General features: G+C 35.8%; 2 protein-coding genes across 2 annotated transcripts; both read left to right on the plus strand.

Annotated features, from left to right (window-relative positions):
- Positions 1-630: 630 nt before the first annotated feature.
- LOC307254090 (pancreatic secretory granule membrane major glycoprotein GP2-like) lies at positions 631-10,102 on the plus strand. Its single transcript, XM_080032335.1, has 23 exons — positions 631-685; positions 1,996-2,022; positions 2,312-2,335; positions 2,753-2,767; positions 2,943-2,969; positions 3,259-3,282; positions 3,700-3,714; positions 3,890-3,913; positions 4,203-4,226; positions 4,644-4,658; positions 4,834-4,860; positions 5,150-5,173; positions 5,591-5,605; positions 5,781-5,804; positions 6,094-6,117; positions 6,535-6,549; positions 6,725-6,751; positions 7,174-7,284; positions 7,643-7,827; positions 7,951-8,111; positions 8,753-9,004; positions 9,158-9,311; positions 9,407-10,102. Exons 1-23 carry the CDS (start codon positions 640-642, stop codon positions 9,548-9,550), a joined length of 1,404 nt encoding a protein of 467 aa, XP_079888461.1. The 5' UTR covers positions 631-639; the 3' UTR covers positions 9,551-10,102.
- Positions 10,103-11,842: 1,740 nt separating this feature from the next.
- On the plus strand, positions 11,843-19,605 carry LOC307253953 (pancreatic secretory granule membrane major glycoprotein GP2-like; the record flags this gene model as incomplete). Its single annotated transcript, XM_080032176.1, has 7 exons — positions 11,843-11,848; positions 14,017-14,174; positions 14,378-14,537; positions 17,923-18,037; positions 18,345-18,529; positions 18,646-18,806; positions 19,350-19,605. 7 exons carry the CDS (start codon positions 11,843-11,845, stop codon positions 19,603-19,605), a joined length of 1,041 nt encoding a protein of 346 aa, XP_079888302.1.
- Between the last annotated feature and the right edge of the window lie 234 nt (positions 19,606-19,839).

Genomic DNA, 19,839 nt, shown 5'->3' on the forward strand with positions numbered 1-19,839 from the left:
TGCAAATGTACTTGAATGTTCAGCAAGCTTCTGCAAGTTTAAGTTAAAAAACTCACTAATACTGCATGGTTTCACATCAAAATTAACATGGACTTTACACCATCACACCATTCAAAATGTTCAAAAAACACATTTCCCATCTTTCACATTTTAACGCGTTCATTTTTTATTTTTTTTTTCTTTGACTGTAACTGGTTAAACAACTGATTTATGGCACTGCGCCAGCTTTCACTGTATAAAGCTTTGGTACGGACATGCAGTTCAATAGAGACAGGAGGCATAAGAACAAAGAAGTGCATCTGAACAGGTAATAAGAACATTGTAATCTAATCTTTTTAGTCAGACATTATTTAATGAAGTGCTGTTCAACATAATGATGATGTTAATTAAAGAACAATAGTGATTATTTCTAACTGAATTATATAACGTAATTTAATCATTTTTATTTTATTGGAGACAATTGTATGGATAACATTCTGCACTTTGCACTATTTAAAGAAAATATAAAGAATGATTTGTTTGCACCCTTAGTGAGGGGTATTTGTATTTGTTGTATTCTTTGTGTTTTTATTTGTTTAATTTTAGTTTAATTTAAGTTATTATAATTTGTCAACAGGATCTTAATTTGGGCTTTGGAGAATGGCAAATCTAATCATGTTGACTGTTCTGTTTCTGGTGATGATAAGTAAGTATTTCATTCAATCTGATTAAATACTATTACGTTTTTTCTTGTATGCAAATTCAGACTTTGTCTATTGAGGAGTCTAAGGGTGTATTCACACTGGGAAAGTCCGCTAGTTCACTTGCTTTGGTCCAGACCAAATAGAGTTTTGATTTTTTTTGTTTGGTGTGGTCCACTTTCATATTGCCCCTTCTGCAAGTGAACCAGCATTACGAAGCAAAACCACACGTGATCTGAGGTCATTCATTCATTGGACAGACATTCTGGGGTGGAGAGAAACAGGAAGCACAAAGTTTAAACTGCGAAATATATATCATTGATATAATATGGGGCTAAAAATAATAAAAGGGCCTACATCTAACCTATAAATAAAGAGGAAAAACATCAAATTATTGTTGTTTCATATGGTCATAATGTGTAGCCTTATGTCAATGCCACGTTATGTGGCTTGTAGCCTACGATGTGAAACATAATTTTTACTGTATTTTTGGTGCTGGACGCGCGTCACACGAGAAGAATAGGCTCAAGCTGACACTCAGCTGATTAAGCTGTGTATCAGCTGGGTCGGCGCAGTTCAGCTCCAAACTGACACGGGGATAGTATTGACGGTCCCGTACATGGGAAGCAAAATAAAAACACACACTTCTTGCGCAGCGTGAACCTGTTGGCACTGTGCGAGAGACGCTCCCCTCTCCTTCATCTGATCGCTGAACACATTCAGCATTTATATTGTTCTGGGCTCCCGGTCAAACCACAACTAATCTTCCTAACAATGGCGACAACAACACTTTCCCATAATGTGAAGCTGACGGCTATTTATTAAAAAAGAAAAGAAAGAAAAGGCACAGTGCCTCCTGCATTTGGGTCGGATCGAGTCCGAACAAATTCACACCACAAACGAACTGCAGCAGAGTGCGTTTGGAAACGCAGCGAGACTACCTCTTCAGCTGGGTCTCGGAGCGTTTGTTTGGTCCGCACCCAAGTGCGATTGCTGTATTCACACCTGCCTGAAAGATGCGCACCGAAGGCAGAAGTGCATCTGAGTTCGTTTCAACCGAACTAAACACGGCATGTGTGAATACACCCTAAGATTTTCATCCAATATGCGTTTGTTTTTTCATAGGCAGCGTGACTTCTCAGTCAACAAGTAGGCTAAGTTAACTTTGATAATATCTTAGCGTTCATTGTTTCATTTAAAAACAAATGAAATAGTTGCACAGTACATAGGAATTTCCCATGTAACATCTAGACAATAAGTATTGAGACTAAAAAGCCACGACCTACCCAATTATATTTATGCGTTTGTTTTTCAGCCACTGTGGCGCCTCAGACAACTACAGGTAGGCCCAAGTTTGGATAACCTTTTAGTTTTCATTTGTACATTTGGCTGGACAATCAACAATGTCATAATCTGTTGTTGGTAACATTTACTACTTCAGGATTTTACCTATGACCTCTGGGTTACTGCTAATATCACTGTTGTATGATTACTTTGTTTCATTTCAAAGGTTTGAAATATATGTACAGTACATAAGAATTTCACATGTAACATCTAGATATAAAAATGAACTAAGTATTGAGACTAAAAGCCACAACCTACACAATTATATTTATGCATTTGTTTTTCAGGCCCCGGACCTACGACAACTACAGGTAGGCTTAAGTTTGGATAACCTCTTAGCTTTCATTTGTACATTTGGCTGGACAATCAACAATGTTATAATCAGTTGTTGGTAACAAGTACTACGTGAGGATTTTACCCATGACCTCAGGGTTACTGCTAATATCACTGTTGTTATGTATCATTACTTGTTAGATAGTAGGAATGAGTAGGTTTGGACAAAATATGTTATCTGCAGCTCATACGTTACAAAGTTATAGTTTCAATCTATTTGTTTATTTGACTGGTTTGAAATATATGTATAGTAGCCTACATATGAATGTCACATGTAACATCTAGATATACAAATTAACTAAGTATAGAGACTAAAATCCACAATCTAAAGTCTTGTACATTGATGTTTGGAGTCTCAGATTTTAATCCAATTATATGTGTTTGTTTTTTGACAGAACCTCCGACGACAAGTAGGCTAAGTGAACTTTGATAACCTCTTAACTTTCATTGTTTCATTTCAAAGGCTTGAAATATATGTCCAGTACAAAGGAATTTCACATGTAACATCTAGATGTAGACAATAAATAAGTATTGAGTCTAAAAAGCCACGACCTACCCAAATATATGTATGCGTTTGTTTTTCAGCCACTGTGGCTACTCAGACAACTACAGGTAGGCCTACATTTGGATAACCTCTTAGCTTTCATTTGTACATTTGGCTGGACAATCAACAATGTCATAATCAGTTGTTGGTAACAAGTACTACTTCAGGATTTTACCTATGACCTGTGGGTTACTGCTAATATCACTGTTGTATGATTACTTTGTTTCATTTCAAAGGTTTGAAATATATGTACAGCACATAGGAATTTCACATGTAACATCTAGATATAAAAATGAACTAAGTATTGAGACTAAAAGCCACAACCTACACAATTATATTTATGCATTTGTTTTTCAGGCCCCGGACCTCAGACAACTACAGGTAGGCTTAAGTTTGGATAAACTCTTAGCTTCCATTTGTACATTTGGCTGGACAATCAACAATGTTATAATCAGTTGTTGGTAACAAGTACTACTTGAGGATTTTACCTATGACCTCAGGGTTACTGCTAATATCACTGTTGTTATGTATCATTACTTGTTAGATAGTAAAAATTTGTAGTTTTGGACAAAATATGTTATAAGCAGCTCATACATTACAAAGTTATAGTTTCAATCTATTTGTTTATTTGACCGGTTTGAAATATATGTATAGTAGCCTACATACGAATGTCACATGTAACATCTAGATATACAAATTAACTAAGTATAGAGACTAAAATCCACAACCTAAAGTCTTGTACATTGATGTTTGGAGTCTCAGATTTTAATCCAATTATATGTGTTTGTTTTTTAACAGAAGCTCCGACGACAAGTAGGCTAAGTGAACTTTGATAACCTCTTAACTTTCATTGTTTCATTTCAAAGGCTTGAAATATATGTACAGTACAAAGGAATTTCACATGTAACATCTAGATGTAGACAATAATTAAGTATTGAGACTAAAAAGCCACAACCTACCCAATTATATTTATGCGTTTGTTTTTCAGCCACTGTGCCTCAGACGACTACAGGTAGGCCTACATTTGGATAACCTCTTAGCTTTCATTTGTACATTTGGCTGGACAATCAACAATGTCATAATCAGTTGTTGGTAACAAGTACTACTTCAGGATTTTACCTATGACCTGTGGCTTACTGCTAATATCACTGTTGTATGATTACTTTGTTTCATTTCAAAGGGTTGAAATATATGTACAGCACATAGGAATTTCACATGTAACATCTAGATATAAAAATGAACTAAGTATTGAGACTAAAAGCCACAACCTACACAATTATATTTATGCATTTGTTTTTCAGGCCCCGGACCTACGACAACTACAGGTAGGCTTAAGTTTGGATAACCTCTTAGCTTTCATTTGTACATTTGGCTGGACAATCAACAATGTTATAATCAGTTGTTGGTAACAAGTACTACGTGAGGATTTTACCCATGACCTCAGGGTTACTGCTAATATCACTGTTGTTATGTATCATTACTTGTTAGATAGTAGGAATGAGTAGGTTTGGACAAAATATGTTATCTGCAGCTCATACGTTACAAAGTTATAGTTTCAATCTATTTGTTTATTTGACTGGTTTGAAATATATGTATAGTAGCCTACATATGAATGTCACATGTAACATCTAGATATACAAATTAACTAAGTATAGAGACTAAAATCCACAATCTAAAGTCTTGTACATTGATGTTTGGAGTCTCAGATTTTAATCCAATTATATGTGTTTGTTTTTTGACAGAACCTCCGACGACAAGTAGGCTAAGTGAACTTTGATAACCTCTTAACTTTCATTGTTTCATTTCAAAGGCTTGAAATATATGTCCAGTACAAAGGAATTTCACATGTAACATCTAGATGTAGACAATAAATAAGTATTGAGTCTAAAAAGCCACGACCTACCCAAATATATGTATGCGTTTGTTTTTCAGCCACTGTGGCTACTCAGACAACTACAGGTAGGCCTACATTTGGATAACCTCTTAGCTTTCATTTGTACATTTGGCTGGACAATCAACAATGTCATAATCAGTTGTTGGTAACAAGTACTACTTCAGGATTTTACCTATGACCTGTGGGTTACTGCTAATATCACTGTTGTATGATTACTTTGTTTCATTTCAAAGGTTTGAAATATATGTACAGCACATAGGAATTTCACATGTAACATCTAGATATAAAAATTAACTAAGTATTGAGACTAAAAGCCACAACCTACACAATTATATTTATGCATTTGTTTTTCAGGCCCCGGACCTCAGACAACTACAGGTAGGCTTAAGTTTGGATAAACTCTTAGCTTCCATTTGTACATTTGGCTGGACAATCAACAATGTTATAATCAGTTGTTGGTAACAAGTACTACTTGAGGATTTTACCTATGACCTCAGGGTTACTGCTAATATCACTGTTGTTATGTATCATTACTTGTTAGATAGTAAAAATTTGTAGTTTTGGACAAAATATGTTATAAGCAGCTCATACATTACAAAGTTATAGTTTCAATCTATTTGTTTATTTGACCGGTTTGAAATATATGTATAGTAGCCTACATACGAATGTCACATGTAACATCTAGATATACAAATTAACTAAGTATAGAGACTAAAATCCACAACCTAAAGTCTTGTACATTGATGTTTGGAGTCTCAGATTTTAATCCAATTATATGTGTTTGTTTTTTAACAGAAGCTCCGACGACAAGTAGGCTAAGTGAACTTTGATAACCTCTTAACTTTCATTGTTTCATTTCAAAGGCTTGAAATATATGTACAGTACAAAGGAATTTCACATGTAACATCTAGATGTAGACAATAATTAAGTATTGAGACTAAAAAGCCACAACCTACCCAATTATATTTATGCGTTTGTTTTTCAGCCACTGTGCCTCAGACGACTACAGGTAGGCCTACATTTGGATAACCTCTTAGCTTTCATTTGTACATTTGGCTGGACAATCAACAATGTCATAATCAGTTGTTGGTAACAAGTACTACTTCAGGATTTTACCTATGACCTGTGGCTTACTGCTAATATCACTGTTGTATGATTACTTTGTTTCATTTCAAAGGGTTGAAATATATGTACAGCACATAGGAATTTCACATGTAACATCTAGATATAAAAATTAACTAAGTATTGAGACTAAAAGCCACAACCTACACAATTATATTTATGCATTTGTTTTTCAGGCCCCAGATTTACGACAACTCCAGGTAGGATTAAGTTTGGATAACCTCTTAGCTTTCATTTGTACATTTGGCTGGACAATCAACAATGTTATAATCAGTTGTTGGTAACAAGTACTACTTGAGGATTTTACCTATGACCTCAGGGTTACTGCTAATATCACTGTTGTTATGTATCATTACTTGTAAGATAGTAGGAATGAGTAGTTTTGGACAAAATATGTTATCTGCCGCTCATACGTTACAAAGTTATAGTTTCAATCTATTTGTTTATTTGACAAGTTTGAAATATATGTATAGTAGCCTACATAGGAATTTCACATGTAAGATCTAGATGTACAAATTAACTGAGTATAGACAGTAGAATCCACGACCTAAAGACTTCTACATTGATGTTTGGAGTCTCAGATTTTAATCCAATTATATGTGTTTGTTTTTTGACAGAACCTCCAACGACAAGTAGGCTAAGTGAACTTTGATAACCTCTTAACTTTCATTGTTTCATTTCAAAGGCTTGAAATATATGTACAGTACAAAGGAATTTCACATGTAACATCTAGATGTAGACAATAATTAAGTATTGAGACTAAAAAGCCACGACCTACCCAATTATATTTATGCGTTTGTTTTTCAGCCACTGTGGCGCCTCAGACGACTACAGGTAGGCCTACATTTGGATAACCTCTTAGCTTTGATTTGTACATTTGGCTGGACAATCAACAATGTCATAATCTGTTGTTGGTAACATTAACATTGGGAATTTCAAATTTACTAGGAATTGCACAGTACATGGAATCTTCCCATGCTCTAACTATATTTTGAAAATAACTATTTATTAACAATAAACTGACAGCCACAACCTAAAGTCTTTGATTATGAGTTTTGCTATTACATTACCCAATTTACACCATGTCCAGTTATGTTGTATTTTTGCATTGGTCTAATGGTATAGACGCTGAACATGAAAATAAATCTTGAGGTAATTAAGGATTCCAATTGTCCATTTTATGGTAGAAAAATGTATTCTGTTAATTTTCCTGTATCTGTCTTATCCTTTCTCCACTATTCCCATTGCTGAGTCAGACCCCTGTGAAGGACTGTACTGCACAGGGTATGAGCATTGTGGTGAGAATTGTGGTGTTTACGGCTGCTTATGTGATGCGGACCATAAAGTGCCAAACAATGAGACCTACGGTGAGTGCAGCTTCTCCTATAACCCTGCTTTTGTTTCTTAAGATTACTGGCAGATGCATTCTGGTAAAAATATAGTTTCCTATCCAAAGCAACATTGCTTTGGATAGGAAACTATATTTTTAGCCAATGGCTATTGTAGCAATGTGAATGAACAGACATGATTTCTCAGAAATTATGCTTAAATAACTTAAACTGATGGTCAAATTTAAGCCTATGTTAAGCAACCTTTCACTTCACAACTCTGTTCTCTGTGGGTTTGTCACTACAAGCAACGCCTTCCAGACATCGATAATTGCACCTTTAACCATGAGATAAGCTTTGGAAAAACTAAATAAAGTTTTATCTTTCTCTTTCATAGATTCGATCCTGACTTGTGCCGGAAGTTCAGCCAATATATCTGTGTCGCGCTGCCAGTTGTTTGAAGATGGCTTTCCCTCTAACTCCGTCCACCTCAAAGATAACTCCTGCAAGGGACAACTCCAGGACGGACGACTGCTGTTCCACTTCAACAATGATGACCAGCTGTGTGGGACAGTTCTCAAGGTACATTCCATAATGTTCATCAACTCTGACTGAATGGGATTTCAGATTAAGATATTCTTCATAAGAAATGGGCCAAACAACAAAAATAATCAACTTATTTCATTTTGTAATTTTAATTTTAAGAGCAACGGAACCCATTTCATCTATGAGAACTCCATCCATGGTAATGTGGATCCCAATGAAGCTCCAATCAGCCGCCAAAGGCACATACATCTGAGTTTCCAATGTGCATACCCTCTGGACCAGGCCCTGGATATGGCTGTGGGCATAGACCCTGTAGAGAGGTGAAAATACTATCCTCTCTATTTTATTTGATCTATTTCTTAAATTAGAGGTTACTCCCATCAAAATATGCTTTTTTATGTATAGTGCCCTCTGTCCACAGTGATATGTCAAGGTGTATGCAATGTATTTAATGGTAGTCGGTTTTCAATATTTAAATCCCCTACAAGGAACTTTAAAATTAAATAAGTTAGTCTAATTTTTCTTCAGATGTTTATAAATGACCTAAATTTACCATCATCTGAAAGTTCATCGTAGACAATTTAAGTATTCCAATAACAGTATATTTACCAGTGCTAGATCTGCACATCACAGTTTGTGCATACTTTTTCGAAGGCATTGGGGCTCTATATTAACACGGACAATAATAAAGCCAAAGACAAAATTCTGGTGTAATTAATCACCAACAGACATACCCTTCAAATCAACAATAGCAAAAGGTCCCTGTTCTAACGGGGGAAATGTGAATGCATCAAATATTCTAGGCGCTTTGTATATATCATGTTGTATTACCGTTGCATCCACTATTTTTAACTGTAAAGTATTTATCAATGAATAACTCTTGATCTTTAAAATGACCAAAAACCTGTCAGTTCATTATTCTTAAAGTGTAGTCACAGTATTTGTGTTATGTTTTTTGTAGCATTGTGACCAAAACACTTCCATCTGGCGATGCAAACTATCGTTTGAGGATGAGACCCTACCAGGATTCTGGCTTCACCAAACCCCTTTTCAGTGACAATAACACTGAAAAGGAGATCTCCAAGCCAGTGTTTGTGGAGGTGCTGACTGAAGATCTTGATGCAAGTCAGATGTCCATCTTCCTGGACTCTTGTTGGGCCACACCGGTCGACATCGCCAACCACTCTGTCCGCTGGGATCTCATTATTAACGGGTAAACAAGCTACTGAAGCTTCACCTCGTCTTCACATAATGCCTTGTTGATTATCAAAGTTTGAAAAACGGGGCTCTCTACGTACTCCACGTATCCTGTCTTACAAACTAACCCGGTAGTACAGTCTAATAACATTGTAACCTTGTCTTCCAGCTGTCCTAATCCAGACGATGGTACAGTGGTGATTCTTAAGAATGGCGCCTCCCTTGCAGCCCGATTCTCCTTCAAGATGTTCACCTTCATCAACTCTTCATCCATCTACCTGCACTGCAAGGTGCACCTGTGTCTTGTGAACAACTGCTCCACTGTAAGTACTACTGTGTCTTTGTGTTTGTAGGGAGATATGATAGATTTACAACAACAGGTGCATTAGCAGAAGCTTCTAATGTTGTTTTCCTGCAGAGCTGCCCCGGAATGCGACGTCGGAGAGAAGTTTATGGTTCCAAAAAGAGATTTCAGAGGCAAGCAATGTACCACGACACTACAGACATCTCAGTCGGACCACTTGTCTCGACGGGATTGGGCAATGCTATAGCACGAAGATAACTCGGCATGGAAAGGGAGCAGTACTTCAGGCCAGTTGACCTCCTTGGGGATCCTGCTAGTCAGTTTGCTGACTGCCACAACTCTGACCTGAAGAGATCCAAGATCAGCACACACAACTAAACAGAGGGATAAATACATTTAACACAAAAACATATTAATCAGCCAGCAGTAGCTAAATCCCTTTGCATTGATTTGGGAATGGGCATGTATTATTAATAATGGTTATAATCTATATTGTGATACAATTAAAAAGTCTAATGAGTTAATGATAACAGAATATTTCGAAATATATGATGTAAATTCATCTTGATTTGAATTCCACTCTTATAGGCCTCCTCTACAGTTGTGGCAGTTGTCTTTATAACATTAGAGGGCAGCATATAATCAAATACACATTTGTCTCTGATTTCATGAAACTTTTGTGTGCTGCTCAACTTTCTCAATTCAGTATTGTTTTTATCGGTTGTATCCCAGGGTTTCTGATGTGATACTATATTATCCTTAAATCAATACTTTCTATTTGATGAATATGAAAATGATAAATGAACTATAGAAAATATATCCTCTGATTCTTTGGGTGATTCTTGTCAATGAAACTCATAAAAAGTTACTGTGTATAATGCAGTTTAAAATTTTAAATAAAGTGTGGAATATGGATCATATTTGCTGCCAAGGATCTTTTGTACACAATCCCAGTCCTTTCCAAACATTGATGTGTACGGTATTAACCATTTTCTTTTGTACAAAGTCGAGGGTTCTGTGGAATAATATTCAAAATATCAATACAGGCACATTTTAATGCAAATTATCGTTACAAAGAACACTTAAATCAAATACAAGATGTTTATAATCTCAAGTTTTATCCCTGCACCTCATCCCAAAAATGTTAACATACATTTGTTCAATACCTTCATTAAGAAAATACAATTACATTATCTGCTACTTACTGTAAAGTTAAAATATGTGTTGGGAATTCACACATTTAAGTTTTCATTTAAGTTGTATTTAGGGCTGCAATAATCGATTAATGATAATGATAATAATTATGATAATCGATTAATCTGTCTATTATTTTCTCGATTAATCGATTATTAATCGACTAGTGTTTTGGTCCGTAAAATGTCAGAAAATAGTGAAAAATGTTGATCAATTTTGCAAAGCCCATGTTGACGTCCTCAAATGTATTATTAGGTCCAAAACACAGATATTTCAGTTTACTGTCATAATAGGATTAAAGAAACCAGAAAATATTCACATTTGAGAAGCTGAAATCAGAGAATTTGGACATTTAAAAAAAACCGATTAATCGATTATCAAAATAGTTGCAGATTAATTTAATACTCGATTAATAATCGATTTGTCGATTAATCGTTGCAGCTCTAGTTGTATTACATACAATTAGAGGACATACAGGGTGTATCCTCTATTTCCAGCCATCAAGAAAGTAAAAAAAGATATTCATTTATCATTAATCAGTTCTACTGAGAAAATTGGTAGCTTATCATATAAATCAGTCTCATAAAATGTACAAACTATGAATGAATCTGATTAATAATTAAATCAACAACTATAACCAAATCACCGTATTAAAAGTGTTAGAAAATACCCGATCTTTTGAAAGTGGATGCCCAAGGAAAATAGATGGAGAATGTTCTGCTGGTCTCAAAATTATGAATTTATTTCTGGTCACATAAAGTACTTCAGCGCACAGTGTGTCTAAATCATTACAAACATAGAATAAAAACCTCTTTCGGGCTGGGCCGACCACAGTAGTCAAATGAGTTGGACTTCTCGCAAGCTAATTGGACATTTTTATCTTGTGAGAAGGCCAACAGAATCTTCTCAAAAGTATTGTTATGTGGTATAAAGAATGTGGTAGGTGCCTGGATAACAGCATGCTTCTAATTTGCAACAGTTAGGGAGGAAAAGAGACATTGAACATTATCTGAACTTCTAAACAAAAGGCTCAGTGTTCTTATCTCAGCAGGTTTACATAGAATAAATGAAACACAGAGAACACAAAATATGCAATATCTTATTAAACACATCAAATTTTAACAAAAGCTAGTAGGTTAAGTTGTGTGTTCTTTTACACAGAACAGGTTACCAACATTCTTTTTTGTGCACCATTAAGAAAGCCAACATAATAAAACACAAATCTTTATTTACAAATGTAAAAAATGTAACAAAGAAAGGAGCTTTTTTGAGCTCTGTGAATAAAGGAAATGTATATCTAAAACTGTTGTTGTACGTGTTTGTGATCATAGAATGAGAAGGTACCAAGTTATAAAGATGATGGTAAGATTGCTTACAGAATAGTTATTACTTTGTTTGTAATTATACTCGCTGTAAATGAAGCAAAGCTAACATCGACTTAACAGAGGATACTTAGTGACCTCGCATGAAACACCACAACAGCAAATAAAACAGTCCAAATCCGTACAAGGACATTTTCAGGTAACAGTCTTAAACTCAACTATGTGCCCTAATGTTAAGCTAAGCCCAGCTGAGTTAACAATACCAGATGTGTTGTGTGTGCGCCATGTTGCAGTGCTGAAAGTTATCCAGTCTGTTGTGGAGAAAATAAGTTTTGCTGTGCAGGTTCTGTTCCTTTGTGGTCAGCTAAACCGACATAGTTTAACTTGTTTAGTCGCTGGCATTGCGCTACCGTCTCTTGAGGTGTAACTCACTGGCAAGAGCGGAGAGTTGAATTTCCTGCATGGCTGCCTTGTTGCAGGTTGAAGGTGGAAGAGAGAGCATTAAAGAAATGTTTTCGCATGTAAACAGGGTCAGGACCATAACCAAAGAGATGTCACAGCTCACAGGCAACAAGGCCTTTGTTAGTTATTTATTTTTCTCCAACAAAATTATCAAAAATGTACAAAAAAGAAATGTTTATTGTCTAATGATTTCACACTGATAGTGATAATGTGTGTCAGGGAGAGAGAGAGAGGGAGAGAGAGAGAAACCTGCACAGCAAATACACCACTCCTTTTCTTGCTCCTTCAAAGGCTTTGCCCCCAGACGAGCTGCGCCTAGCAACGGCAGTCATCATTAACTACCTATCCTATTATACAGTCCTTTTAAACACTTTTTTGTTATAATCTGTTCTAGTATTAATGTGAAGCTATTTAAGTTCTCTTTTGTAAGATGTTTGATGTGCTCGGAATTTTTAAAAAGGTGGTCAATGACTGTCTTTACCTGACCTGGATTCCAATCTAAAAAACTGTTCTTAACGTCAAAAAAGTGTTATAAATACAAGCATTTTGTTTTAAACATGTCACCTCCCCTGTTAATATATATATATAATAATAAAGCAAAAACAAATAATGCCCTGTGTTATTTATTTGCCCATTTCCAGCAGCCCCTCCACACAAATATGTCTGTTGTGTATTACCTGCACAAACAGGCCTCTTTAGATTGAAGTCAATTCAAATTAATAGTTATAATAAATGTTTTTATGAAATCCTAATTAAAGTGCTACAAAAAGTGTTATTTCTAACTTACAACAGGGCACCACTCAGTTGAACTGAATTTTGCATTATACTGTGCCTTTATTGATGAGTTGCAGATTCTTCCACAGAACTCTCTACATTGTACAATAGAAAGTTGTTAAACATTTTCTACATAAATGTGTGATCACGACTGGGATTGTGTACAAAAGATCCTTGGCAACAAATATGATCCACATTCCAAACTTTATTTTTACTTTTAAACTTCGTTGTAAACGGTAACTTTTTATCTGAGAAAGTTTCATTGATGAGAATCACCCAAAGAATCACAGGATATATTAAATATACTTAATTAATAATTTTCATGTTCACAATTATACAAATGATTGATTTAATTTGTGTGCGTCTGTTTATATATATGCAAATTTACGCATACTTATTTGGATATAGCTACATTTGCACATGTATTCAAAAATGTATGAAATAATTTTTATGCAAAAAATAATTGTTTTATTGTAAGTAATCAACTGTTAAAGGTTTCATGACAATATCTACATTTGAGAAACTAAGCCCTTTTCACCTGCACTGTCTCACCTTAATGATAATAAAATATAACATCAAAAGCCCAGAGGACACAACCAATGAACAATATACTGAATTCAAAAGGTGAGCAGCACACATAAGCTTCATGACATCATAGCCAGATGTGTATTTGATTATATGCTGCCCTCTAATGTTATAATGAAAAACTGCCACAACTGTAGAGGAGGCCTCTAAGAGAGAATATAAAATCTGGAGGAAGTTACAAGATGTATTTCCAAATATTCTGTAATCATTAACTCATTACACTTTTTAAGTGAATCACAATATAGATCATGACCATTTTTAATAATAAATGCCCATTCCCAAATCAATGCAGAGGGGGTTAGCTACTGCTGGCTCATCAATATGTTGTTGTGTTAAATGTATTTATCCCTCTGTGTACTTGTGTGTGCTGATCTTGGATCTCTTTAGGTCAGAGTTGTGGCAGTCAGCAAACTGACTAGCAGGATCACCACGGAGGTCAACTGGCTTGAAGCATTGCTGACATCCATGCTTACTTCTCTTTGTCCTCTAGCTTTGCCCAATGCCGTCAAGACGAGTGGTCTGACTGAGATGTCTGTAGTGTCGTGGTATGTTACGTCCCTCTGAACTCCCGTTTTGGAACCAGGGGAGCATTGCTGCAGGAAAGCAACATGAGAGGCTTCCGCTAATGCACCTGTTGTTGTTATTATATATCTAATCTCACTACAAAAGACACAGGTGCACCTTGCGGTTCAGGTAGATGGATGAAAAATGTATGAAGATGAATCAACATTGTAACCTTGTCTTCCAGCTGTCCTAATCCAGCAGATGATTCAGTGGAGATTCTTCATAATGGCAACCCCCTTGCAGCCCGATTCTCCTTCAAGATGTTCACCTTCATCAACTCTTCGTCCATCTACCTGCACTGCAAGGTGCACCTGTGTCTTTTGGAACACAACGACTGCTCCACTGTAAGTATTACTGTGTCTTTGTGTTTGGTGTGAGATATGATAGATTAACAACAGATGCATTAGCAGAAGCTTCTAATGTTGTTTTCCTGCAGCCCTGCTTCAACATGCGATGTTGGAGGGACGTAATGTACCACAACACTACAGAAATCTCAGTCAGACCAGTGCCGTATTTTCCGCACTATGAGCCGCACTGGACTATAAGCCGCAGGTGTTATAATGTTTAATTACCATATGTAAGAGTTTGTGCGCAGAGGGGATTGTCGGGAAAGAGATGGCTGCTTGAGGAAGCTCCAATTTATCAACATTTCAACAAACAAGTTGCATATTTGCATAACGTATTCAAGTGTTACCATTTAGTGCAATACAGAACATATACTGTGCTGTGTAATAACAGGGTCGAAAAATGGGGAGAAAGTTGCGGTTTATAGTCCGAAAATTACGGTAGTCTTGACATCATTGAGCAAAGCTAGAGCACGAAGAGAAATAAGCATGGAAGTGAGCAGTGCTTCAGGCCAGTTGACCTGCTTTACAGCACACAGAGCTACTCATTGCCATTGTGTTTATTAAATCAACAATCCTTTGCATGAGCTGAATACCGATGACAGAAATTATTTATATCAGGGGTTTAGGAGTGTCCCACACCTGCCACTCCCGCATCAATTAGAAAATTAAAGATTCTTAGGCACTGTGATGTGTGTGGGGTGTAACAGGGTGTATATTAAAAAATAAATTCCTAATGTTATCGGAGTACATCAAAGAAACTAGTTTGACAGCACTTTGGCAACAACTTGAGTTTATTTTTAACTATGCGATTAACATGCGTTTCACGTCACCTCAAAAAGTAAATAAGCCATAGGCTAAACTGCTCATTTCACTAATTGAAGGGGACTTTCCACAAAATTATAAAATACAATAAATAAATAAGATACTTTCAATTTACGATTTTATGATAAATTATAATAAAATCCATCTGACTGGTTAGACAGAATAGGACGTCACATCTTGCGGTCGTTGCTTTCGGGCGTGGTGCTGAAACTTGGCCTTCTGGTTAGAGATAATAAATAACTTAAGAACGTCAACACACAAGTGAAAATTGCCTGATCATTGCCATTGTTCTCAATGCACAATGGAAGGTTTGGTTCAGTTGTTATGAAGAAGAATCCAGATATTTATACACCTGAATGTCCTTACAGAAAAACCACATGAATTTCTTACGTTCCTCCCACGATCAAATGTGATGCTCTCAGTGTTGGTAGCCTACTTTGAAAGAATAACTTGATCAAAATTATCAAATTGATAATGTACAAATAAATAAAATTATCACAAAATATAATTCAGAAAAGTTATATGACAGCAGAAAATTCCACTTAGTTCACTGCAGAAACTGAGAAGTGTTAATTTTTTTTCTCAGGTAAGACATGAACCAACAATTATATTTGTAAATAAATAACAAATCAAATGTAAACCTGTCTGTAATACAAGGACAACATTGGAAGGAATGTCACATTTTTGTCTGGGGCTCGTCAATGGGGGTTACATTAGAAAATCAATGGTACAATAAAAATGACTTTCTTTCCCTGTATGGCCCACTCGTTTGTAGTTTGTACTTTCAGTAGTTGATTACACAAACAATGGCAAGAAGTATCTAAATACATCAGTATGCAAATGTAGTTGAACGTTCAGCAAGCTTCTGCAAACTCAAGTTTAACTACCACCCAATACTGCATGGTTTCACATTGAAATTAACATAGACTTTACACATCACACCATTAAAACATTTCAAAAAACCCATTTCCCATGTTTAACCTTTGAAGACATGAATTTCTTGTTTTTTTCTGCGCCTGTAACTGGTTAAACAGCATGTTTATGGCACTGTGTCAACTTTCACTGTATAAAGCTTTGATACCGACCTGCAGTTCAACAGAGGCAGGAGGCACAGGAACAAAGAAGTACAACGAACAGGTAATTAACACATTTTAATTTAATCTACGTAGTCAGACATTATTTAAGTTATTTTCTATATAATGATGATGTTTTTTTAAAGAACAATAGTGATTATTTCTAACTGAATTATATTTACACCTTAATTTAATAATTTTCATTTGATTGGAGACAATAGTGAGAATAACATTCTGCACATTGCACTATTAATCATAGTTAAAATAAATAATATTTTGAGAAGCAATTCTCAACATTTCATTTTTATTAATATTATAATTCAGAGATATAAGTTATAATGACAAAGGTAATGTTTACAGTATACAGTCTGCTTGACATGTAAAAGTTATATTTGTTATAAGAGCATATTGATTGAATCCCCCCCCCTCCCCCTCCTAAGTATAACGAATGATTTGTTTTCTATGAGTCTAGATTCAAGATAAACAATCTTTTAAAACGATTTCTTAGCTTTCCAAGATTTAGCTTGCACATACATTTGCTTTAAGATTCTTCAATAATTATACAGCAGCAGCCTTAATGGGGTATTTCTATTTTTTTTGATAGTTTGCGTGCTTATTTGTTTTATTGTAATTTAATTTAAGTTATTATAATTTGTCAGCAGGATCTTAATTTGGGTTTTGGAGAATGGCAAATCTAATCATGTTGACTGTTCTGTTTCTGGTGATGATAAGTAAGTCTTTCATTCAATCTGATTAAATGATATTAAGTTTTTTTTATGATTGTATGCAAATTCAGACTTTGTCTATTGAGGAGTCCAAGATTTTCATCCAATATATGAATTTATTTTTTCACAGGCAGTGTGACTTCTCAGACGACAAGTAGGCTAAGTTAACTTTGATAATATCTTAGCGTTCATTGTTTCATTTTAAAAATAATTAAATATTTGCACAGTACATAGGAATTTCACATGTAACATTTAGACAATAAGTAATGAGACTAAAAAGCCACAACCTACCCAATTACATTTATGCGTTTGTTTTTCAGCCACTGTGGCTCCTCAGACGACTACAGGTAGGCCTACGTTTGGATGACCTCTTAGCTTTCATTTGTACATTTGGCTGGACAATCAACAATGTCATAATCATTTGCTGGTAACAGTTACTACTTCAGGATTTTCAAATTTACTAGGAATTGCACAGTACATGGAATCTTCCCACACTCAATGTTGAAAATAACTAATTATTAACTATAAACTGACAGCCACAACCTAAAGTCTTTGATTATGAGTTTTGCTATTACATTACACAATTTACATCATGTCCAGTTATGTTGTATTTTTGCATTGATCTAATGGTATAGACGCTGAACATGAAAATAAATCTTGATGTAATTAAGGATTCCAATTGTCAATTTTATGGTAGAAAAATGTCTTCTGTTCATTTTCCTGTATCTGTCTTATCCTTTCTCCACTATTCCCATTGCTGAGTCAGACCCCTGTGAAGGACTGTACTGCACAGAGTTTGAGCATTGTGGTGAGAAGGACGGTGTTTACGACTGCTTATGTGATGAGGACCATACAGTGCCAAACAATGAGACCTACGGTGAGTGCAGCTTCTCCTAAAACCCTGCTTTTGTTTCTTTAGATTACTGGCAGGTGCATTCTGGTAAAAATATAATTTCCTATCCAAAGCAATGTCAGCCAATGTTCATGGGTATTGAACAGACATGATTTCTCAGAAATGATGTTTAAATAACTTAAACTGATGGTCAAATTTAAGCCTATGTTAAGCAACCTTTCACTTCACAACTCTGTTCTCTGTGGGTTTGTCACTACAAGCAACACCTTCCAGACATCGATAATTGCACCTATAACCATAACATAAGCTTTATTTGTATTTATTTTCATAGATTCGATCCTGACTTGTGCCGGAAGTTCAGCCAATATATCTGTGTCGCGCTGCCAGCTGTTTGAAGACGGCTTTCACACTAGCGCCCTACACCTCAAAAATGATTCCTGCAAGGGACAACTCCAGGACGGACGACTGCTGTTCCACTTTAACAATGGTGACCAGCTGTGTGGGACAGTTCTCATGGTACATTCCTTAATGTTTATCAACTCAGACTGAAAAGGATTTCAGATTTAAATGATCTTCATAAGAAATATAGTAACAATAATCAACTTATTTTATTTTGTATTTTTCTTTTCAAGAGCAATGGAACCCATTTGATCTATGAGAACTCCATCCTGGGTCACGTGGATCCCGGAATGGCTCCAATCAGCCGCAGGAGGGACATAAATCTGCCTTTCCAATGTGCATACCCTCTGAACCAGTCCCTGGATTTCTCTGTGGGCATAAACCCTGTAGAGAGGTGAAAATACTGTCCCCTCTATTTTATTTAATCTATTTCTTAAATTAGAGGTTACTAACTAAGTCATCAATATATGTTTTTTTAAGTATAGTGCCCTCTGTCCACAGTGATATGTCATGGTGAATGCAATGTATGTAATGATAGTCGGTTTTCAATTTTTAAATCACCTACAAGGAACTTTAAAATGAAATAAGTTAGTCTAATTTTTCTACAGATGTTTATAAATGACCTAACTTAACCATCATCTGAAAGTTCATCGTAGACAATTTAAGTATTCCAATAACAGTATATTTACCAGTGCTAGATCTGCACATCAGTTTGTGCATACTTTTTCTATGGCATTGGGGCTCCATATTAACAGGGACAATAATATCACAATAATATTAATGACTAACAGACATACCCTTCAACCCAACCAAAACCACCCTGTTCTAACGGAGGAAATGTGAATGTATCAAATATTCTAGGCGCTTTGTATATATCATGTTGTAAAACCATAATTCTTTAAGTGTGGTCACAGTATTTGTGTTATGTTTTTTGTAGCATTGTGACCAAAACACTTCCATCTGGCGATGCAAACTATCGTTTGAGGATGAGACCCTACCAGGATTCTGGCTTCATCAACCCCCTTTTCAGTGACAATAACACTGAAAAGGAAATCTCCAAGCCAGTGTTTGTGGAGGTGCTGACTGAAGATCTTGATGCAAGTCAGATGTCCATCAAACTGGACTCTTGTTGGGCCACACCGGTCAACATCGCCAACAACTCTGTCCGCTGGGATCTAATTATTAACGGGTAAACAAGCTATTGAAGCTTCGCCTCGTCTTCACATAATGTCTTGTTGATTATCAAAGTTTGAAAAACGGGGCTTTCTAAACTAACCCGGTAGTACAGTCTAATAACATTGTAACCTTGTCTTCCAGCTGTCCTAATCCAGCAGATGGTTCAGTGGAGATTCTTCAGAATGGCGCCTCCCTTGCAGCCCGATTCTCCTTCAAGATGTTCACCTTCATCAACTCTCCGTCCATCTACC

The sequence above is a fragment of the Ammodytes marinus genome, assembly GCF_949987685.1.
Source record: "Ammodytes marinus genome assembly, chromosome: 8".
Lineage (NCBI taxonomy): Eukaryota > Metazoa > Chordata > Actinopteri > Uranoscopiformes > Ammodytidae > Ammodytes > Ammodytes marinus.